Source organism: Lissotriton vulgaris, chromosome 4_1 (genome assembly GCF_964263255.1).
Source record: "Lissotriton vulgaris chromosome 4_1, aLisVul1.2, whole genome shotgun sequence".
Taxonomy (NCBI): Eukaryota; Metazoa; Chordata; class Amphibia; order Caudata; family Salamandridae; genus Lissotriton; species Lissotriton vulgaris.
In genome coordinates this window covers 65619367-65643477 of record NC_141691.1, presented here as the reverse complement: position 1 = coordinate 65643477, position 24111 = coordinate 65619367, and the positions used below count along the sequence as shown (strand labels likewise).

Genomic DNA, 24111 nt, shown 5'->3' with positions numbered 1-24111 from the left:
CACTCTGGGGTCCAGTTCACTTTCTTGGGCTGATTCTTTGACGTGAGTTCTGTGAGAGGCCCCGCTATGGTACCATAGTCTTTCACGAACCTTCGGTAATAGCCCGTGAGGCCCAGGAAGGCTCGTACCTCGGTTTGGGTGATAGGGGGCTGCCAGTTCTGGATGGCGGCAATTTTCAACTGTAGAGGGGCCACTAGGCCGCTTCCCACCTGGTGTCCGAGGTAGGTCACAGATCCTTGTCCAATTTGACACTTGCTGGCCTTGATCGTGAGGCCAGCTCGCTGAAGGGCTTGCAGCACTGCTCGGAGGTGGTGGAGGTGCTCGGTCCAATGGTGACTGTACACAGCGATGTCGTCTAGGTAGGCGGCGCTGAACCCTTCGAGCCCTGCCAGGACCTGATTGACGAGCCGTTGGAAAGTCGCTGGGGCATTCTTCATGCCGAAGGGCATGACCGTAAAATGGTAGTGGCCATCGGGGGTGGAGAAGGCAGAACGTTCTTGTGCTCGGGGTGTGAGGCTGATCTGCCAATAACCTGCTGTCAGGTCGAAGATGCTGAGGTAGCGGGCAGCTCCCATTCGGTCGACCAGTTCATCCGCCCGGGGGATGGGATGTGCGTCTGTTCTGGTGACTTCATTCAGGCCCCGGTAGTCGACGCAGAACCGTAGTTCTGGTGTGGTTCCGGGGGCGGCTGCTTTGGGGACCAGTACGACCGGGCTGGCCCATGGACTGTCTGAGGGCTCGATGACCCCGAGCGTGAGCATCTTGGCCACCTCCGCCTGGATGCAGGCCCGTACCCGATCAGGTACGCGGTAGGCCCGGTGGCGGATGGGAGGGCTGTCTCCGGTGTCCACATCGTGCACACACCAGGAAGTGACACCTGGGGTGAGGGAGAACAGACTGGCGAACTGTGACAGGAGGGCTTGGCACTCTTGGCGTTGTTCTCTGGTGAGGGTCTCCGAGAGTCGGACCCCATCCACGGAGCCGTCTTGCTCCTGGGTCCGCAGGAGGTCGGGGAGAGGCTCGGAGTCGTCTTCAACCCCATTGTCTGTGGCCATCAGTAGGCTGAGCTCTGTTCGTGCAAAGTGGGGTTTCAGTCTGTTGGTGTGGAGGACTCGGAGTGGGTTCCGGGAGGACTCCATATCGATCAGATAGGTGGCAGGTCCCTTGCGCTCGATTACCTTGAAGGGCCCTGTCCATTTGTCTTGGAGAGCGCATGGCTCCGTGGGGGACATTACCCATACTTGTTGCCCTGGTTCGAATTCGATGGATGAGGCGTTCTGGTCATACCATTTTTTCATGTCCTCTTGACTGGCCTCTAGGTTGGCTTTTGCTAGGTCTCTGAACCGCCGGGACTGGTTTCGGAGGGTGAGGAGGTACCGGAAGACATCTGGAGGGTTCTTGGCCGGAGGCATCTCCCAGCCTTCTTTGATCAGGCTGAGCGGCCCCCGCACTGGGTGCCCGTATAGCAGTTCAAATGGGCTGAAGCCTAGGGATTTCTGTGGGACCTCTCGGTAAGCGAAGAGGAGGCACGGCAGCAGCACATCCCACTGGCGACGGAGGGGCTCTTCCAATCCCCCGATCATCCCTTTTAGCGTGCGGTTGAACCGCTCAACAAGTCCGTTCCCTTGGGGGTGATAGGGGGTCGTGAATCTGTAGGTGACCCCACACTGTTGCCAGAGGGATTTCATGTATTTAGAGATAAAGTTTGTGCCTCGGTCGCTGACGACCTCTCGGGGGAACCCCACACGGGAGAAGATCCCCATCAGGGCCCGGTCGACCACTGGGGCTGTCACGGTCCGGAGAGGAACAGCCTCAGGGTAGCGGGTGGCGTGGTCCACTAGCACCAGAATGAAGCGATGGCCTTGTTTTGTACGCGGGTCCAGGGGGCCCACAATGTCTATTCCGACCCTCTCAAATGGGGTCGTGACTACTGGAAAAGGTTGCAAGGGGGCCTTTAGTTTGCGGCCGCTCTTCCCACTGGCTTGGCACGTGGGGCAAGATCGGCAATGCTGGTGCACATCGTTTCTCATTTTGGGCCAGAAGAAGTGGGTCACTAGGCGACTGTAGGTTTTATCTTGTCCCAGGTGTCCTGCCAGGGGAACATCGTGGGCCAGGTTCAGCAGGAAGGCTCTAAAGCGGAGGGGCACTACTAGTACTCGGTTGGCCCCCAGCTCGGCGATTCTTTGCTCGCTGTACAACAGATCATTGTCCCAGTAGACCCAATGAGTTCCGGAGGTATCTCCTGCGCTTTGGGCGAGCGCTTGCTGGCGGAGTCCCTCGAGGGAGGGACAGGTCTTCTGTTCCTGGCGAAATTGTTCTTGTGTGGGCCCCCCCTCTTGGGCCCACTGGTCAAGGTTAGCGAGGTCGGAAGGTTGAGCAGGTTCGAGGGGGGTGTCATGGTCGGTGGTCTCGGCTGGGGCGACCGGAGGCGGTGGCGCCGGCCATTCTGGTTCTTCCGGGGGATGGTTGGCACGGGCGGCCATGGACCGGGTGGTGACGCACGCCCAGTCCGGGACGCCCAACATCCCCAAGTGTTCTTTGCGCTCCACGGCTGCCCACGGGGAGCTCTCCAGGTCATTTCCGAGGAGACAGTCCACGGGGGCGTCGTCTCGGACCGTCACCTTCAACATGCCGGAGACCCCTCCCCACTCAAAGGGGACGCAGGCCATCCGACACAGACTTTCCGAGTTGTCGGCTGATCGCACAGGGCAGAGAATGTTCGGTAGATATTGTTCTGGGGTCACTAGGTGACAGCGGACGGCTGTCACACTGGCCCCGGTGTCCCGAAGGGCTTCGGCCCGTTGTCCATTGATGCTCACCCATTGGCTGTACTTCTGGGTGTTAGCGGGTAGGGGGACCCGCGGGACCATGTCTCTTCCCCCTAATCACGCGAGAGTCATGGCGGCTGGCTCCCACTCTTGATACTCTTGCTCGTCTGTTTCTTGTTCCTCGGAGATCTGTTCTTCCCCTAGGGCCACGGCGGCCACTTGGCGGGGTTTTGGACTCTGATACTGTGGGCAGCTTGGGTCGTTGGCATAGTGGCCGACCCGTTGGCATCGGTGACACGTGACATTGGCTCTGTACCCTGGTCGCGCCGGGGTGCTGCCCCGGTTGGCCGGGGGGGTGGTGCTGGTAGCGGGGGCGGCCGGAGTGTTGTCTCTTCCTCGTCCTTGGCCCCCTCCTCCTCCTCTGGGTCGGTGGTGACCATGGTTGTTCCTGTTCTGCTCGTAGGACCCATTCCGGCCCACTCTGGTGATCTCCCACCGGTCAGCTTCGGCTGCGAGCTGCCGGGGATCGGTTAACTTGCTGTCGAGGAGGTGTTGGCGTAGTTCAATGAAGCAATTGTTGGACAGATGCTCCCACACCATCAGATTGAACAGCTGCTCGTAGGTCGTGACGTTGTTTCCTCTGATCCAGCCTTCGAAAGCTCGGCTAAAGTACGTTACATAGTCCACCCAAGTGGTACCCGGGATGCGTGTGCAGTCTCGGAACCTCTGCCGGTACATCTCGGGCGTGAGGCCATAGCGGGTGAGGAGGGCCGCTTTCATATGGTCGTAGGAGGTCATCTGGTGGTCTGGGAGCTGTAACAGGGTATCGCGGCCCTCATTGAGGAATCTGCCCCATAGGCCGGCTCCCCAATCGTTCCTATCGATCCGGTGCGCAGTCATAGCGATTTCATAGGCCTTAAACCATTGCTGGATGTCGTCCTCTCGGAAATATTCTCGGACAACATCCTTGGGGATGTGTACTTTTTTCTCCGTGGTCCCTGGGGTGTGTGGTCTCTCGGGCACCCCTAACTCTTTATTTTGCTTGCGCAGGTTGATCTCGGCTAGGTTCCGTTCGTGCTCGTACGCCAGTTTCTTTTCCTCGAGCTCCCTTTGTCTCTGTTTCTCCTCTCTCTCTTCTCGGAGACGTAGGTGCTCTAAGTTGATTTTTTGTTCGGCTAACTTGAGTTCTATGTCCATTTTGAGTCGGGCCATTTCTAGTTCGTGTAGTCGGGTTTTTTCTCTTTCTTGGATCTCGTCTTGCGAGAGACCGGTTCTTTGCTCTTCAGGGGCCGTGTTGGTTTTTTTTGTGGTGCTTTGCTCAGGGGCTTCGGCATCCCCGGTCTCTGCCCAAGATTCTAGGGCATGCTTAAAATCGTCCTTGGTGCTTAGTCCGGTGGTAGCGATACCTAGGTCGATGCAGAACTGCTTTAGTTCACGATGGCTGTACTCCTCTAGTTTTTCCATTTGGAACTTCTCAGTTGATCCGCTTTCTTTAGTTGTCATTGTGGTTCGTTGTGGGGTGAGCTACTCTCTGTACGTTATGCGGTGATTCGGATCGCGCCGCTGGCCACCAATGTTAGACGGACCGGGAGGGTCGGCCGAGATTACGGGGAGAGGTCTCCAGGGAGAGCCGTCTCCAACGACTGTACAGACAAGTAACTTCCCCCCCACAGACGGATGCCACACAAGACTGAAGGTTAACGAGACTTTATATGCAATTCTTAGGTTACGTTGGTATGATACAAGGAGGTCTGGACTCAGGGGTCCCCTCGATTCTAGTCTTTGGTTGAGGAGAGGGGTAGCGGGACAGTCTTTAGTTACAAATGAGTACAAAATAGCTCTCAATCCTCGAGCTCGGCGTTCTAGATGATCGGGCCGTGGAGGAGCCAAGCAGGTCCCGAGATGGACGAAGGAAGGATGACGGTCCGCGGCGGAGCCTGCAGGTCCCGGTGAAAGATGACGGTTACAACGGTCCGCGGCCACGCCAGCAGATCCCGACGACGATGAAGGATGAAGGTTACGACGGCTGTGGCAGCGCCAACAGGCAGGACGATGGTGCACAGGACAGAGCTACGGCAGTGCCAGTAGTCCGTCCAGGATGAGTTCCTCTTTACGTCTCTCGACTCCAAGATACAACTGCCTTCCTGCTCTGGAGCTGCCCCAGTTATAGGGCTGGAGTGCTTTGATGTCCGGACCTTCGCACTTGGAGGTCGGGAGGTCCGGGATGAGGGGGCCCAGACACCCAGCAGGGGGGTGGAGCCAGTGCCCGGGGAGGCGATGGGCGAGCGGCACTTGGCGGGGGAGAGCCATTGACACCTCTTTCTCCTATTGACTTGCCAAGTAGCCCGCTCGCCTCCTGGGTGGATGGTGGTGCCGGGATGTCTGAGGCCTGGCCAGGCCCATGGTTGAGTTCGGCCGGGGGCCAGGTGGCCACGTGGTGGGGTGTCCAAGATGGCGCCCCAGGATGGGCGCGTAGGCTGGCAGTGGATCGGACCCACGAGGTTGACATGCTCGAGGGCAGGGGTCCCTGAGGGGACGGAGGACGTGTAATGGTGGTGTGTGGTACTAGCGTGACCGGGCTCGGGCCTGGTTGAGCCGGGAAGAGCGGCCCTTCATGTGGCCTGTCCAACAAATTGCATATTTGATCATTTTTAACTCTTGTTTATGTAATGAACTGTGTGTTTTACGTGCTGTTATGATTGTCTGTGGTAGCAATCGAATAAAGTTTTACTTGACTTGACATGAACTGTAGTGGTCGGTGTAGGGATCCCACGATATTTGTAATAGAACTGTAGTCGGCGGTGTAGAGTTCCCCTGGTATTTATAATAGATATGCACTGGGTGGTGTAGGGTTCCAGCTGTATTTATAATAGTAGAACACAGAGTAAGAGATGCACATAAATAGAGATGTTTAAACACAATCCTTGGAATAGTCCACAAACCAGCAAAATCACGATGATAGAGGCATTTCGTTCTTAATGTGGTCGTAATGCGCTATAGTTAGGCTCTTATGAAACTTGAACATTACGAACAGTCTTTGAAATAGACGTGTTCAGATTTGGACCATATTTTGAAATAGTGCTTCATCATAACACTAGGCTTCCCCTTGAGGGAAATCTTTGGATTTGATTACGCCCTGAAGAAGCCCGAATGGGCGAAATGTGTTGGCTGTTTTGCACAATTCGCATGTACAATATCAAACCATGAATAAAAAGGAATTACGACCACATTAAGAACAAAATGCCTCTGTCATCGTGATTTTGCTGGCCCGTGGACTAATCCAAGGATTGTGTTCAAACGTCTCTATTTATGCGCCTCTCTTACTCTGTGTTCAAATGTTATATTAAGGACCACTAACTGTGGCTGGTTCTTAGAGGTGGGCACGACCTATGGGCCTAATTAGGAAACAATATTTGTAGTTTGCAGTATACTGAACTTAACACAGGTAGTGGTGCGGAACTCCTGGACATTTGCAAGTGCATTGTCTTCCCGAGCTTTCCTGAAGTTGTGCATTGGGCTACTTGTAGTCCAAGCTCCGAGCATCATCTGCACTGAAGATTGTGGGCCTACACTCCAAGAGTGTTCTGTGGGCTCACTTCTACAATTTCCCCTCGAGGCTCCTTTGCGATCCCTGGTCTGTGGACTGGTGGGTCCCCATGAAGGGAACTCTTCTGTTCCTTGGGCTTTCCTGGTTGCTCCAGACGTGCCCTGACTCCCCTCAAAATGGTGAGTCTCTCAGATCTTGCTGGTCAGCACCATAGTCAATCTTTGCTTTCTGCGTGGGTTGCTGTTGTCAAGGCATGTTGGCTCCAATCCGGATACCAACACTGCAGCACTCGTCATCCATCGTGGGACAGCTCTAATCCAGCTCCTCGTCGTCGATGCCTTCTGGTCCTCGTGGCTGAAGAGTCAAGCTTCACCTTCTGCACCTGAAATCACCTGACTGGTGGGCATCTTCTCATCGCCTTTCTGGTCACTGGCAAGTGACCCAGACTCTGTCCCCGCTGCTTTCAGTTTCTTCACATCTCCGATCCACCCTTGGATCTACCCGGATACTTTCCACTTGGTCGCCAGCAGCACTTTGCAGCAGCTCGCCATTGAAAACGACAACGAAACCCGACATCCAAAGACACCTATGCACTCGGCTTCCCTGGGTGAGGTAAATCGAGTACTCCGGTGCTCCCGTGGGTATTGACTCTAGAACTGCCTAGTTCTGAACGTGTTTGCTCAAAGTCCTCTTCCAAGTGTCCTTAATCTTTAATTTTCCAACCGCGACTTTCCCCATAGAAGTTAATGGTGATTTGCGGCTGTGTTTAGACACTGCACGCGTCTCCTTGAGTCCCCTGTGTCACTACCTTGGGTGGTTCCTGGTGGCCCCTGCAGTTCTAAAGGCTCTAGGCCTTGTATCTATGTCAGTCATGTTTCTTATACCACTTTCTTAGTATATGGTTTGGTAAGCCCCTAGGGCTCAACATATATTGTACTAATTTACTGTGTGCTAAATAATTTAACTGAATGTACTTTTGCCTCTAGCCTCATAAAGAGACTAAAGGGATGTGTTAAGAATAAGTACATATATTTTATATATATATCTGGTGTGGTTCTCCTTTCATTTGGTCATTCATGAGATTATACACTGGTAAAAGAAGCTGCTTTACATTCCTTCAAGACTTTGCCTGAAGCCTACCACTAGGATAGCTTTCTATATAGGTTGTCTTTAAACCTACCATCAATAAGGGTCGTTTGGACTGGTGCAAGGGGCCCACTAGAATAGTGAACAGCATATGCCAGCCCAACTTCTCACATTTGCATCTTCTGGTAACCTCCTCTTTTCTTTCAGTGCTACCGTAGATGCAGTGTGGTTGTTGACACATCTTTTGGTAACCTCCGCTTTTCTATTAGGGCTACCGTCGATACAGTGGTTCTTGTGGTAACCTCCTCTTTTCTATCAGGGCTACCGTAGATACAGTGGATCTTGTGGTAACCTCCTCTTTTCTATCAGGGCTACCGTAGATATAGTGTGGTTGTTGCGGCATCTTGTGTTAACGTCCTCTTTAATATCAGAGCTACAGTAGATACAGTGGAATAGCTGCAGTATCTTATGGTAACCTTCTCTTTTCTATTGGGGCTACAGTAGATACAGTGTGGTTGTTGCAGCATCTTGTGGTAACCTCCTCATTTCTATCAGGGCTACAGTAGATACAGTGGATCTTGTGGTAACCTCCTCTTCTCCTACAGCACTGCGGTGGTAATATGGAGTTCAGGGAAGAATTGCTGAACCTCTGGAACGACATCCACTACCACCGCCTCATGGACAAACGCCAAGTGACCTTCTTGACTTCGGTGCAGAGGTTTCGCTGCAGGAAAAGGTACTTTTGTGGTCGAAAAGAGGTTTGGGGAATGTGTTTGCTGACCTAGTGGGAACATTATTGTGGTATGTAAAGTAATATTGCTTTTATCCTAAGGTATATCTGCATGTAGGTATGTATAGTGTTTTGGGGTCCCTTGTTTCTGTTGTCAGTCTTCTTCCAGTAACTGATCCTCAGTACATGTTTACGTGAGCCAACAACGACCATCAAACTAAAGAGTGGCAAGTGAACTTTCTCACTTCGGCCTACAGACCTATTTTCAAAAACTAAATTCTGTTGCTAATTTTACTGATGCTAATTCTAAAACCAAATATTGTGTTTTGATGGCTTGTAAATTCTCCTTTTCTTGTGTTTCTATTTTAAAAAATCCATGCATAAGTGCTTTGCTACCTATGAATAAGGTGTGTCCCAGACAAATACTTTTAGTAAATAAAGAAGACCAATGCTCTGGCCTGTGTTTCCTAATTAAACCATGTCCATGCTTCCCTGCCATTTGAGGTGGTCAGTTCCCTCCCTAAGGGCCCAATTCACAGAACTAACTTAAGACAAAACCCTAAACTTACTATTTTTGGTATTCACAGAAGACATTTAGTAGTAGTAAACTTAGGATTTTGTCTTAAGTCTGTCCTAAGTTTGTCCTAAGTCTGTCTTAAGTCTGTCCTAAGTTTGTCTTAAGTTTGTCTTAAGTTTGTCTTAAGTCTGTCTTAAGTTTGTCTTAAGTCTGTCTTAAGACTGTCTTAAGTCTGTTTTAAGTCAAACTTAAGACAAAATCCTAACTTTACTACAACTAAATGCCTTCTGTGAATACCAAAAGTAGTAGGACAGACTTAAGACAGACTTAAGACAAACTTGTGACAGGCCTAGTGAACACACCAATTGAGAGAAATTGATACCAAATGAAGTTGATCGACACCTTAACCCCTTGCATGCTTGTGACGGAACCGTTCCGTCACAAGCCTCGGGTGAGCTGTGCTTGTGACAGAACGGTTCCATCATGGCCCGCTCGCCGCGCCTGCGCGGCGCGAATTCCGCGCCTGCGCTGACGAATTAATGGGCGGGCGGGTTCGTGACGGAACCGTTCCGTCACAAGCACAGCTCACCTGCGAGCCGTGACGGAGCGGTTCCGTCACAAGCACGGAACCGCCGCGCGGCCGACCCACCCCCTTAGCTCTGCGGCGGAATAGCCGCCGCAGCGAAGGGGTTAATCATCATCAAAGAGTTCTTCTATATTTATATCAAGTGAAAGTGAAGATGATGGTGGTGCCATGTTGATGTTTACCTCAGAAAAATATGTGCATGTTGGACTGGCCACTTGTGAAGAAAAATAAAGGTCCAACAAAAGTCAACATGAAAAAGCATCAAAGTCATGCAAAGTCGGACTTAAACAACTTGTCACTACCCCCACCCACATCGCAGGTCACACACTCGACCCTATCTTCACCTCCAGCAAACATGTCTCCTTCAGCCACACCACAGCTCTCCTTTGGACTGACCACAGCTGCGTTCACTTTACCTACAACAAGCCCACATCCAACAACCACCCCCAACCCACTCTGCAAAGAAACTGGAACAAAATCACCATCGACCAGATCTCCTCATCGCTTCTTCAAAACCCCCCAGCCCACTCCTCAAACCCAAACCAAGCAGCCACCAACCTCACCCAATGGTTATCCAACAGCGCCGACATCCTAGCACCACTGAAAAAACGACAAATCAAACTAGGCAGCAAGAAGGCCTCCTGGTTCAACGATGATCTTAAGAAATCCAAGAAACTCTGTCGCTCCCTTGAGAAGGCCTGGAAAAAAGACCCAACCACCAGCACCAAGGACGCCTTCAAAAACGCCACCCGCATACACCACCAACTGATCCGGAATGCCAAGAAAGCCGCTTTCAAGGACCGACTAGATAACAACGCCCACAACAGCAAGGAATTATTCAACATCGTCAAGGAATTTACCAACCCCTCAGCCAACTCCAACGACATCACCCCCTCTCAAGCCCTCTGCGACTCACTAGCATCATTCTTCCACAACAAAATTGCAGACATCCACAACAGCTTCAACAACCGACCCAAAGACCAACCCACCCAACCCCCTGCAGGACCCCCCACCCTCCCTGAACATCCTCAATGACTGGAAGCCAATCTCCACTGAGGACACCACCCGTCTGATGAACTCTATCCACTCAGGATCCCCCACAGACCCATGCCCTCACCACATCTTTAACAAAGCAGACTCCATTATAGCACCGCACCTCCGAGACGTCATCAACTGCTCCCTCAACTCCGCAACCTTCCCGGAAAGCTGGAAACATGCCGAACTCAGCGCCCTCCTGAAGAAACCCACAGCTGACCCCAACAAACTCAAAAATTACCGCCCTATCTCACTCCTTCCATTCCCGGCCAAAGTCATCGAGAAAGCGGTCAACAACCAGCTCGCCGCATTCCTCGAAACCAACAAATCCCTCGACTCCTCACAATCCGGCTTCCGAGCCAAGCACAGCACTGAAACCGCCCTCATCGCAGCAACAGACGACATTCGAACTCTACTGGACAATGGAGACACAGTCGCCCTCATCCTCCTCGACCTCTCCGCAGCCTTCGACACGGTCTGTCATAGCACCCTTTTACAACGCCTCAGAAACGTCGGAATCCAAGGAAAAGCACTGGAATGGATCACCTCGTTCCTCACCTGAAGAACCCAGAGAGTCCGCCTTCCACCATTCAAGTCAGAGGCCACTGAAGTCATCTGCGGCGTACCACAAGGATCTTCACTCAGCCCCACCCTCTTCAACGTATACATGAGCCCCCTCGCGGTCATCGTACGCCAACACAACCTCAACATCATCTCCTACGCCGACGACACCCAGCTGATCCTATCACTCACCAGAGACCCTAACACTGCCAAAACCAACCTGCATGAAGGAATGAAAGAAGTAGCCAAATGGATGAAGCACAGCCGTCTGAAACTGAACTCAGACAAAACAGAAGTCCTCATCCTAGGCACCTCCCCCTCCGCCTGGGATGACTCTTGGTGGCCAGAGGCCCTTGGAAAAGCACCCATCCCGACGGACCACGCACGGAACCTGGGCGTCATCCTGGATTCCTCACTCTCGATGAACAGACAAGTCAACGCCGTTTCTTCATCTTGCTTCAACATTCTTCGCATGCTCAAAAAAACATTTTGCTGGATCCCCACCGAAACTAGGAAAACAGTCACCCACGCTCTGGTCACGAGCCGACTGGACTACGGAAACACCCTCTACGCCGGTACCACCGCAAAACTCCAGAAAAAACTCCAACGCATCCAGAACGCTTCAGCCAGGCTCATATTAGACATCCCGCGTAAAGAACACATCTCTGGTCACCTGAAAAACCTCCACTGGCTCCCCGTCAATAAGAGGATTACTTTCCGGCTCCTTACCCACGCACACAAAGCACTCTACGAAATCGGACCCGAATGCCTCAACACACGACTGTCCTTCTACACCCCCTCCCGCCAGCTACGATCCTCCAACCAGGCCCTTGCCACTGTACCTCGCATCAACAAAACCACCATGGGAGGTAGATCCTTCTCCTACCTGGCAGCTAAAACCTGGAACTCACTTCCCACTCACCTCCGCCTTACTCAGAACCACCTAGCATTCAGAAAGCATCTTAAAACGTGGATATTTGACAAGTAATTCCCCACCCTTCCTCAAGCGCCTTGAGACCCTCTGGGTATGTAGCGCGCTATATAAATCTATTGACTTGACTTGACTTGACATTGTCTGAAGATTACACTAAAGGTAAACAGTTGCTGGATACCTTTAATTATCGACAGTGGTGAGTTGACAAATATAATGCCTGAGGAGAAATACAATGAACTATCTCCATCGCTATGACTTAAGCCATCAAAATCGAAATTGTATACACGGGCTGTATCGATGCCCTTAAAAAGTCAAGGTTTCTTTGTAGCAACAACGAAACTCAAGAAAACACAAGAACTAGCACCCATTCATGTAGTTCAAGGCACAGCTTTAAGTGCCTGTTTGCTAAGTTTCAGCACAGCTGATATCAGTGATCTACAATATGAATGCTCAGCGCAAAATAGTGAATCAGTTCCCTTCCTTGTTTTATGGATTAGGAAAACTCGAGGCTATGAAACCACAAGAACACATTGATGAGGATGTCCGTCCTTTTGCTCAGAGACATAGACGAACTGCATTTGATTAACAAGAAGCTGTTGAAAAATAACTTGAATCATTGCTCAAACATGATATCACGCTCAAGAAACTGTTCAGCATGCTGTATTAGAAAAGCTCAACCTTAAAAACGGTCTTGAATTCTATTCTTCAAGCTTACCATTCGACCCCTCGCTCGACCACAAGTGGAAGCCCTGCAACTTTGACGTTCAGGGAAGCCATGATGCCCAAGTTAACTCAATGGACCAACAGAAGATCAAGTACTGAGGAAGAAACCCATTTAAGGCACTTGGATCTTAAAAGAAAAGTGAAAGCATATCCAGACAAGCGCCGACATGCACAAGACATTATGTTTACCAGAGGAGCACGAGTGCTTGTCCATCAGCCTAGAAAACGGAAATCTGATGCTCCCTTTGATGCTGAGCCCTTTCATTTTGTGACCAGAAAAGGACACCCAGTGAATGCCTAACAGCCTGGGAGGTTTATCACACAAGTTTCCAGAGTCTGAGAGGACAGTTGGAGACTCTGACTGCTATCGATCATACATTTCCAATGCAGATCATGGACACTTCGACTGCCTGTGCCCAGTTTCCGAAGTCATGGTTGGGAAGGCTCATTGAAGAGTTATAATTGTATATATTTGTAATTTTTTTTAATTATTTATTTTCCAGAAAGTGAGATGTAGTGTCTTGTGAGTTAGCAATGACAGAACACTTTTGGCTCCTGATGAGCTCCGAAGAACGGTGACATACGCGTTTGAGCTTAGTGAAGTGACTGCAGGTTTAGAATGTTGAGTTTGTGTACACGCAGAAGAACAAAGATGTATTATGCTAAGCTCCATGTGTGGTGTTGTCATCAGCGGGTACCATGGGTGGGGAGGACACTACAGTTATCGCATAGTTTTCCAAATGCAAAATCACTTCCGGAATTAGCTCAAGTTGGTTTTACACTTGTAAAAGGATTTACTCAAGCAAAAGATTTTTTTGTGGGAAAAAATCTGTTCCAGGGACTGGAAGTGTTTACAGAGTGGGCATTCCAGGGCAGAATGCCATGAGCACTTGTGCACTCCAACAAAGTACATATTTGCAGTATTCAGAAACTCAACATTGACCCTTTTGCGCTTAGGAAAAAGTTGTTAATTAACTCCTGGCAAGAGCAGAAATAAATCACCCTCCGTGGTGGGAAGTAAAAAGTTGGGGGAAAAAAGGGGAAGGAGTTTTTTAGAAGGGAAAAGTGTTTTTATCCTTGGAAAAAGAAAAATATGTTAGCTAGTTCATTTGCACTTACTCAACAGATTTTCACATGAGCAAATGTAACCTTTGTCATGCTGCTTCCCAATTTAGTTCAGTCGCTGTCCTGCCCACGGTTTGGTCTGCCCTGTTCCCATGATGCACTGGGCCAGGGACAGACTAATTTGCATATAGCCAGGTTCTGAGCTGGGATGGTGCAGTGAGCTAAAAAACGGTGTTGGATCAAGCCCTGATCTTTTGACTGGGTGAGAGTATTCTGCTTAATTCAGAAACTCTGTCCATCACCACCCCCTGTTGTTTAATTATTTTGTCCACCATAAGCGTGGAAGGGTATACGCAGACGTGAGTCCCTTGCTCATTGCACCATCAGGATGCAAGCAAGCCGGGCCGAAGACGGCTGTAATGCCAGAAACCGGTCCCCGGAAGCTTGTTTCCTTCCCAGTGAAAGAATTGGCTTGGTAGTTTGGTCTGCCCTGTTCCCATGATGCACTGGGCCAGGGACAGACTAATTTGCATATAGCCAGGTTCTGAGCTGGGATGGTGCAGTGAGCTAAAAAACGGTGTTGGATCAAGCCCTGATCTTTTGACTGGGTGAGAGTATTCTGCTTAATTCAGAAACTCTGTCCATCACCATCCCCTGTTGTTTAATCACGGTTCTATGGAGAGCATGCCTTAGGTGGACGAGATGGCATTCTTTCTCCGCACTTTTTTCTTTGCGATTTACCAGGTGGTGACTGCTCCACCGGTGCGGTCCTTCTTTGTGGCATTCTTCTTTGTGGGGGCCGCCTTGTATACAAAGCGTACTATATCAGTGGCCTATTTGGCCTTCTCCTTCCCAGGATTTCTTGTTGAGGTAATTGCAAGTAATTGCTGCCCTGCAAGTTACTGATAGTTTCCCCAAACCAATATAGAGGTAACACAAGGTGCTGATATATAAAAGGAATTGACTCTTTCTACCCTTTGTGTCGCAACGCTTTGAGTAGTTGTTTGTCGGGTTCCTTGCTCCTGGATTTCTTCCTGAGCCTTTGCCTATTTAACTTTCCCTTATTCCTTTTCTGTATCATTGCTCAAGACGGCAACTCCCGCTTCCATCCACCCCGCCTATCTCGAGCTCAACGCTTGGCATCATCTGGGGTCAAGTCATCTCAGCCTTCTGGAGCATTGATGGATTATTTTTGGAGATTTTTGCCCATTGTGCTTTTTTCCTCCTGGGGGCTCCTTCTGGAAGGCACTATATGCTTGGCTGTTTTCTGTTTTAGTAATATTGTGGCTACTAGAAGGGTTCACCCTTATCTCTGGCAGATTCGGGGACCAATTACGATGTCATTAGGAAAGCATTCCTACCGAATCGTTTCCGGAATGCTTTCCGAACGGCTCGACCGCGAGCTCTCCGAGCGACGGATCATGCTGTAATGCATGTTAAATCCCACTGATTTGTTCGGGACACAATACATCCGACCGAATCGGCCCAGGCGTTCGCAAACGCTGAAGAATATTATTCCTGTTAGAAATCAGAATCGATTTACCCCGTGAACAGATGACTATGCATCCGACACGGTTATTGAACCGTGTATGTTTGTGTTACAAATGGCAAGTGGGGATTGTCAAAACAGTGTAGACAAGCATTGGCAATGGCAAATTCAAAGAAAAAAAAATATCAAACTATTAGCCACACCCACCAATCCACCTACATAAAGGGCCAAACACCTGACCGTGATCCTTTGCTCTAGCACAACTGCTGCCAGGTCTCAGGAGTCTGTCCACAGTCCCTGGTCTCTGCCTCTCTGCCTCACACACTCACACTTCACCCACCACACAACTTGCACAGAATGTATTAAAAAAAAAATTCTTATAAACAAACACTCTATTTTATATTCACAATCACCCTCACCTTCACAGTCACCCTCACCTTCACTTTCACCCTCTCCCCCACCATGGCCCCAAGGAAGCACCCAAGGTTCACAGAGCCACATTTATTTGAGAACCAAGTCCAATAGACCCCCCTGTCACTGAGAAATAGGATGCGGGACAGGATAGTCAACAAGGTGAATACTGAGGCCCCTTGCCTGCGCACAACGGATCATATCAGGAACAGGTATTATGATGTGCGAAGGAGGTTAAAAAAACTGCTGGCCAGAGCCCCTCAAACCCAGATTTGCATATACATTGCTGGGGTATTAGCCTCCAACACCAATTTTTCTTCTACGTTGCTGGGAGTGTTAGACCTCCATCTCCCAATTATGGTGGGAGATTACTGGGAGTATTAACAACCCAGCCTCCCCCTTTCGGTCTGAATTGCTGGAACTATTAGCCCTCCCTCCCCAAAAATTGCCTCTACATTGCTGGAAGTATTCTCCCCACCCCAAATTTAACTGTAGTTGTGCCCCTGCTTTCTTTTATGTTGCCTTTTGCAGGGTAGTGGCATTACTGTTTGGAGGTAGATGTCTGACTTACCTTCTGGGATGAACGCGTTGGTTGGGGTTGTAGTATTTCTCGTAGATATAGAATATAGGGATGACATGCATGATGGGATACATGGCAGCACAGTCTTGGTCATAGGAATCGTGTTGTGGCATGATTCAGAGCAGAAATACTCCCCTTCCGGACGCTCTGACGTGTTGGTTGTGGCGATCGATTCACCCATTAGGAAGTACACATCGTACTTGGGCATTGGGATTTGGCCTGGGAAATGCCTCTGGACAACTCCATTCTGCGTTTCCGGAGGCTTCTCGTTAGGAAAATCCAGTCGGATTCGGAGTGACCAAGTCATTCGGTAAGTGAAGGGTATTGGGCATCGTACTGCTTCGTTTGGTAGAACCGGATCCCAGTACGAGTCGTTTGGAAAGTCCGACTCCGGCCGGCCCTGGATGGCCTTCCTGACGACATCGTAATTGGGCCCTAAGTCTGTGAAGACTAGGCCGCTGAGGCCCAGAAGTAGTGAACAAAACAAAACCAGGCATCAAGACCGTGAAACCCTTATGTATTTAATCATGTTAAGATGGAAATCACTGTTGTAAAGTCTCCACGTGTAACCTAGCAACCCTTTTTGAATTCCAAAAATAAATAATTCTGCACCCATGTGAGGAAAGTAACCCCGAGGTGTAGATTAGCCTATTTGATTCTGAGAATTGGTCCCTGCATGTGCAGAAGTAAAGAACCCCATTAGGTAGTATGATCAGAAACTCGGATAGTGATGCAATCATGAGTAGTGATAAGACACATAATTTGCTCTGTGTTTCCTGCCCTTTGAAAGAGGCAAGGATTATGCTTATGTGTCACTACATTGACGTACAGCTACATTGGTGGCAAAACATGGTCAACCACTGCATTGTCAAGATAAAGTTGTTCTTGTGTGTTTTATCGACTACATTGGCCCTACATTCATTTTGTTGTTTATTTTTTAACTTATTTTGTCTTTTTCAAATTTAATGAGTGATTTTTCTCAACCATAATTATAATTCTTTCAAAAAATTCAAATATTTAATTTAATTATTTTCGTTAACCTAATTCAAATTTTTACTGTAATATATTTTCATTGCATTTAATTATTTTCAATGGTTCTAATTGTCCCTACCATATGCATAACCCTAAAATATGTACTTAATTACATTATTTCAAAATTATTTTTTCCTATACTTAACACTAATACTAGCTTTACCCATTATGTTTTTTAAAATTATTTTTAATTTATTTAAATCTGTTGTCACTTATCCTGGTAGAATACCTAAATACATTTTTTATTTAAGTTAATATTCTGATCATTCTAAAACTAAATATATTGTTAAATTATTTCTAACCTTCTCCCTTAATGTCTTACCGTTGTTTTCTTAAGCTGAACATATCCATTATTCTAAATTCGTAAAACATTTTAATTAATTTACATTTTGCTAAAAATCAAACATTGAAAAAAAAATTTACCTTGTGATGGGGGAACCCCCAAACTCTGTTTCCTCCCTTTTTTAAATTAAATGAATTATATTTCTATTTGTTTAATGTACTTATTTAGTGAGGGGGCAGTGAATCACTGAGGCATCTTTCTTTGTATTTAATTTTATACATTTATTTTAGATATCTTTCTTTTTTTTTTACATGTTTTGGCCCTGTGCTTCATTTAATCTTGTTACTGAACTTACCTTTTCCGATATAGTGGTCATCGCTATAGTTACTCTGTCGCTGTAGTAACCTCAATGTAGTGATATTGATGTACTGGCGATGCACATGGTTTCAGACTCACTTTTCCTCACAACAAAACCACATTTTTCAGGCTAAACTGTTGCTGGGCTGTGGCTGGAGACCATCTGCTTTATTTCTCAACAGTTACAACTTCAGAGTAGCGCTGTGGGGCTTGAATACTGCAGAGAATTGAAAAAAACCTTTACACTGGTGCTAACTAAAGGTCTAATTTGACTGGTAACCGCCAGGCATCCCTATCTTCCGTACTGTGGTGTTGTGTGATCAATGGGGCCTTTTGAATCTGCACAGTTATTGTTATTTCTGACCCTCTGCACACAATTTGAGTTGTATGTTTGGTGTTGTAGTTGCATGTAATAGCATGCGGTTTTTTTTGCAGGTAATGCTCCCTCATCTCAAAAGCAGGACATACAAGAATCCTACTTTCTGCTAATGTAATGCTCACAGTGCTTTAACAACAGCTCAGTGGGCAATATTCACAAAGGTAAAGTTAGACTTTTGGTCTAAGTTCAGAACACAAGTCTAACTTAACTGCTTTTCGGTATTGACAAAGGTGAGCTTCGAACAGTATCTTTACATCTGCACTCGGGCGGAGATCCGCCTCGAGTGTGGTGATTCCACCCCGAGTGCAGAAACTCCGCCGAGCGCAGACGAAAATAAACTGTTTGTAACTTACATTTGTGAATACTGAAAGTTGTGAGCTTAGACTTTTGGTCTAAGTTTACCTTTGTGAATCGAGCCCTATGTGCTTATCATTTCATTAAATGCTCCCTACATTTTGATACCACCTGGAATCATACTCAAATCTCCAGTGGGAAACTTGTCTCACCATCCGAGCACTCATCTTTTGCGCAAGCTGGAGCCTTCTGACCATTCCAACAGAAGTTTGTGGATAGACCAAAGTTGCTGTGCTGTGTTGCAGTACGGCTAGAGAGCAGCACAGAGACATATTTACAAAGATATACAACTCCTGCTCTTTTCCCCAGAACTGCGGCAGAAACTGCCTGCCTTGCACCACAAACACTCCTTTGCACAGCAGTGCAAATTAGTGTGAATGATGTCTAGCTTAGAATTTGTACTGTAAGGGTGCCTTTCCAGTACAAAAAGCTACACCTTTAAAACTTTTATACATTTGACTATTTCCCCTGTTAAATTTCAACTGGTTTGACCTGCTGAAATTTAACGAAGCTTGAGGTATTTAACGTATCTGATAATTATCGGATATGTTAAATGCATTTTAACTTGTAATTACAACACTTGCGTAAACAGGTTTACGCATAGGTTGGAATTAACTAACCCACTTGTAATCAGGCTGAAAGTAGTACAAAGCAGCAAAAAGTGCTATTTATGTTACTTTAAGGACTACTTTCCAGCACAAATTGTTTTTGGGGGCAGGGCAAAGTGTTGCTAAATATTTCCCTTCGTTTCAGAAATTACATACAAGAGGCTGTTCTCCCACTGGGGCTTTGCAAATGGGGAGATTGTCTGCTGAGACAGAAGGCAAGCACCAGACAACGGAAGCTTAATAACACTTATTTCTTAGGATATGTCTGTCGGCAGTGGCGGTCGACATCAGAATGATCTCAACCACTCTCCCTCAAATGTTCGGCCCCCAAGCATTCTAAGGTACACCAATACAGGAAGAGGGTGAAAGAAAGAAACACAAAACAAAAGGAAGAAGACAGATACAACACATTTTCATCCTTAACAATAGCAACAAGTGGGCCGGAGTCAATCATTGTGCATAATTCTCCATGATGGAATTCTGCTCCTGGGAAAGTTTTTCATGTGTTCAGCGATTGTTTCATTACCAAGAGGGACACCTGCAGCTACCTGATGTATCTCAGAATCTAATCTAGATTTGCAGAAACATCTTCCGGAAAGGGACTGGGAAAATAACTCCTTCCGAGTGTAGGCTGTTTGCCAGGAAACTCAGTGGATCGGTCAATTCCTTTATAACCTTTGTCACTGTTCGATTCTACACCAACATCAGTGGATACAACATCTCTCTCACGCTTAGACACTCTCTTCAAACTCCAACATCTTCCTATTCTGGGTAGTGACACTACCTTTGTTGACTTTGATGGCCTTTATGGGTCTAAAATTCCAGGTTCTACTTTTTGAACATAACTGACTGTTCTACTAACCTGCGGACTTTGCTTGCTTGGAGTTTGACTGGGGGCCACGTTTGGCAGAGAAGCACGCCTGTCTTTTCATCTGGATTCTGCCCAGGAATACTTGTGCCACCTCTCGCGTTTCCCGCCTCGCGGGAAACGCTCGCGGCAGGGGGTTTCTGCTCGTACCATCGGAGGGTGAACTACAGTGTCCATCAGACATCGGGACACAGACTCAGCCTCCCGACACGCCCCCACAGGTGTACTTAATCTGCCTTGCAATCCCGCAGTGCGGCTGACTGTTCTACTAACCTGCGGACTTTGCTTGCTTGGAGTTTGACTGGGGGCCACGTTTGGCAGAGAAGCACGCCTGTCTTTTCATCTGGATTCTGCCCAGGAATACTTGTGCCACCTCTCGCGTTTCCCGCCTCGCGGGAAACGCTCGCAGCAGGGGGTTTCTGCTCGTACCATCGGAGGGTGAACTACAGTGTCCATCAGACATCGGGACACAGACTCAGCCTCCCGACACGCCCCCACAGGTGTACTTAATCTGCCTTGCAATCCCGCAGTGCGGCTGACTGTTCTACTAACCTACGGACTTTGCTTGCTTGGAGTTTGACTGGGGGCCACGTTTGGCAGAGAAGCACGCCTGTCTTTTCATCTGGATTCTGCCCAGGAATACTTGTGCCACCTCTCGCGTTTCCCGCCTCGCGGGAAACGCTCGCAGCAGGGGGTTTCTGCTCGTACCATCGGAGGGTGAACTACAGTGTCCATCAGACATCGGGACACAGACTCAGCCTCCCGACACGCCCCCACAGGTGTACTTAATCTGCCTTGCAATCCCGCAGTGCGGCTGACTGTTCTACTAACCTGCGGACTTTGCTTGCTTGGAGTTTGACTGGGGGCCACGTTTGGCAGAGAAGCACGCCTGTCTTTTCATCTGGATTCTGCCCAGGAATACTTGTGCCACCTCTCGCGTTTCCCGCCTCGCGGGAAACGCTCGCAGCAGGGGGTTTCTGCTCGTACCATCGGAGGGTGAACTACAGTGTCCATCAGACATCGGGACACAGACTCGGCCTCCCGACACGCCCCCACAGGTGTACTTAATCTGCCTTGCAATCCCGCAGTGCGGCTGACTGTTCTACTAACCTGCGGACTTTGCTTGCTTGGAGTTTGACTGGGGGCCACGTTTGGCAGAGAAGCACGCCTGTCTTTTCATCTGGATTCTGCCCAGGAATACTTGTGCCACCTCTTGCGTTTCCCGCCTCGCGGGAAACGCTCGCAGCAGGGGGCTTCTGCTCGTACCATCGGAGGGTGAACTACAGTGTCCATCAGACATCGGGACACAGACTCAGCCTCCCGACACACCCCCACAGGTGTACTTAATCTGCCTTGTAATCCCGCAGCGCGGGACGCGCGCGGGACGAGCCGGACGAAGCCCGGACAAAGGGCGGACAGTCTAAGACAGTCCAAGACTGGCCACGACTGGACTGGACCAGGACTCTAACATCATCAGTATCGTGAGTCAATTGTCTATGCGCCCCGCTGCTATTGATTGTCATTAGACGCAAGGTTTAACATCTTGCCTGTAACACCTTACAAATTTGCTCAAATTGTAGTAGGATTGTGTACCTCCCATATGTCGAAACAGAAAACTCCTATCACCCCTGCCAATACTATGGACAATTATTTAGTACACAGGGTGGCAAAAATAAATAGTGATCGGAGGTCTTCTTTGGGGCTTAATGACTCTCCTCCGTGTGCTCAAAGAGAAGCTTTAGGTTTGATTGAACTGGATTCTGATGCAATGAATGTAATAGATGTACACACTGAAGAAAATAATGATTGCTCAGTATCAAATGCTTCTATAACACCTAATGCCCCACAACCAGATATAAATGTTGATCTATTAATGGGGGATGAGTTACATATGTCCTGCAATGATCTAGAGATAGTTGAAGAGAGCATTACTCCACCAACGCCAGTCCCCGCACCAAGAGCAGCCAAAGGGTCCACCAAGGTTCCCCCCAAAAGACCAGGATTACGGTCCAGTAGTAAAAAACCAGCAACCCCCCTAAAATCAAACATAAAAGTGTCACTGAAGAAATAAGGGAGGAAGGGAATGGCACCATAGATTGGGACGACTTGTTATCGAGCAAGTTTATGGGCATGTTAGAATCTAAGATATCACGGATAATCAAACCTCTCATATCCAAAATAGACCATTTGTCCGATAAAGTACACAAATTGGAGACCCTTTTAAAAATAACAAATGATAACATGGGGGAAATACCAAATTCAATCATAAGTAAAATGGATGAAAAACAGGCGAATATGACAGGGAATCCAAAAGTCATACCTGACCCAACCCAGATAGGTCCTACCAGATCTAGTAATGATCTTAACAACTCCATAGTTGTAGTCCCTCCGACAACCAAAGGGAATGCTTTAACACCTGATCTCCACATAGGATCAAACCCTGTGGAGTTGATAGTGGAAGCCTCACTCCTGGTTCTAGTACTTGCCAATGTCCCACCGTTGAAAAAAGACCAGATTGAGACTTCTGATTCCCTTTTAAATAAATCTTTGCAGTGGTTAAGTAATAATATGCAAATATCACCATGGGGCAAAGAAAAGCTGTCTGAAGATCTGCTAACAGCAAGAAGAGTAAAGTGGATAGGGACTCAAGCCAAGAAATTTGCGGGAGACTGTGTGGTACTAAACCTCAAGGGCCCAGATGTATTACCAGACATTCTGCTCAATATTTTTACGCCACAAAGTAGAACGGCAGAAATAATCCCACTAACGTTGGACTTTTTTTATAGCAGAAGAGGCCTTGTGGCTAAGCCAAGTATTCTAAGGACTAAGTGGTCAGTAGTTGGAAACAGAAGGGCTAGGGGTGGACCAGCTTGTGATTGGGGGCTAAATCTGGAAAATTGTTTCTCGGCTTTATCCGATTTAAACGAATGTGATTGACTCACAAGCCGTGAACCAGTCTCTCCCAATAGACAGATGATGCAAAAGAATGGAAGTGTAGGAAATATGATATGTACTCACTTGGTCAATCAGAAAATAGACAAACAGAAATCAGATCCCATGGTATTTAATAACCCTGCACCCGAAGAGCCAAAGATAATTACAGAGGGTACTATCTGCATTAGAGAGGCGAAAGGGACCAAGGTTACATTAAGGGAGGGAAAAATAGCATCAGCAGAAAGTAAAGCACCTGCAAACAATGATGAAAGTGGCCAGCTATTGCAACAACAAGAAACCACACTACTGTCCCTTGTATCTTGGAACATTGCAGGCATAGCAAGCAAAGTAACTACACTGGAATGGGTTGACTTTATTGACCAACATGATATCATTATGCTGCAAGAAACGTGGTCTCTCACTCCAACCTTTCGAGAGGGGTATTTACATTTTTACATCCCAGCAACCAGAAATCGCTTAGGACGTTCCTCTGGAGGCTTGCTAATCTGGATACGCCAGTCTTTGAACTGCACTATAAAACAACTATCCAAACCATCTAATGATATTATGGCACTCAACATTAGATGGGAAAATGGTCAAGAGCTTATCCTGTTCAATGTTTATGCCAGGGGAGTGGCTAGTGGCAAATCCTCAGATGTTGTAACAACTTTAGAGCAGAATATTGAAATGTTAACACCACAAAGTCAAAGAATAGTGGGTGGGGATTTCAATGCCACTTTTGAGCCCTTGGGTGATGAGGATAGGATCTTGTCTGAGGAGGAGGACGCCAAGTGGGGAATACCCCAGTTGGAGTTGCCGGCGATTAAAAAATGGAGTAGTGTGGCAATCCAGCTAAAAAGTCTCTGTCTAGCTAGAGGCCTGAGAGCGGTAAATGGGCGCTCGCCTTCCGACTTAAGAGGGAATAATACGTTTGACAACGGCCGATCAACTAGCAGAATTGATTATATACTATTAGATGTAAGGATCTGGAGTAAAATGCTAGACATGGTTGTAGAAGAAAGATTAGAAAGTGATCACAACCCTTTGCAATTGACCTTTTATTCCCATTATGAGTCTATAGTGCACACTAATAATAATGGAATGGTGACGCAGGATGTTACATGCTCGAATAATCTACGCCATCTCAAATGGAGAATGCTAATAGAGGACGCAGCAAAACTAGAGGTACTTAAAAAACTAGTAGTCGATGAAGTAAATAACATCAAGTCCCACCAAGGGATGTCTAGCTTCCAAGACTACATGA

General features: G+C 48.0%; 1 protein-coding gene and 1 long non-coding RNA gene across 2 annotated transcripts in view; one reads left to right on the top strand and one right to left on the bottom strand.

Annotated features, from left to right (window-relative positions):
• Positions 1 to 24111, bottom strand: part of LOC147718380 (uncharacterized) — a 212504-nt gene that overhangs the window by 140469 nt on the left and 47924 nt on the right. The gene's annotated exons all lie outside the window — the stretch shown is intronic.
• Positions 8019 to 24111, top strand: part of ANHX (anomalous homeobox) — a 128289-nt gene continuing 112196 nt past the window's right edge. Inside the window, exon 1 of the mRNA XM_086966710.1 lies at positions 8019 to 8137. Within this exon, the coding sequence (XP_086822836.1) occupies positions 8022 to 8137 (116 nt within the window). The 5' untranslated portion in view covers positions 8019 to 8021. The remainder of the gene's footprint in view (positions 8138 to 24111) is intronic.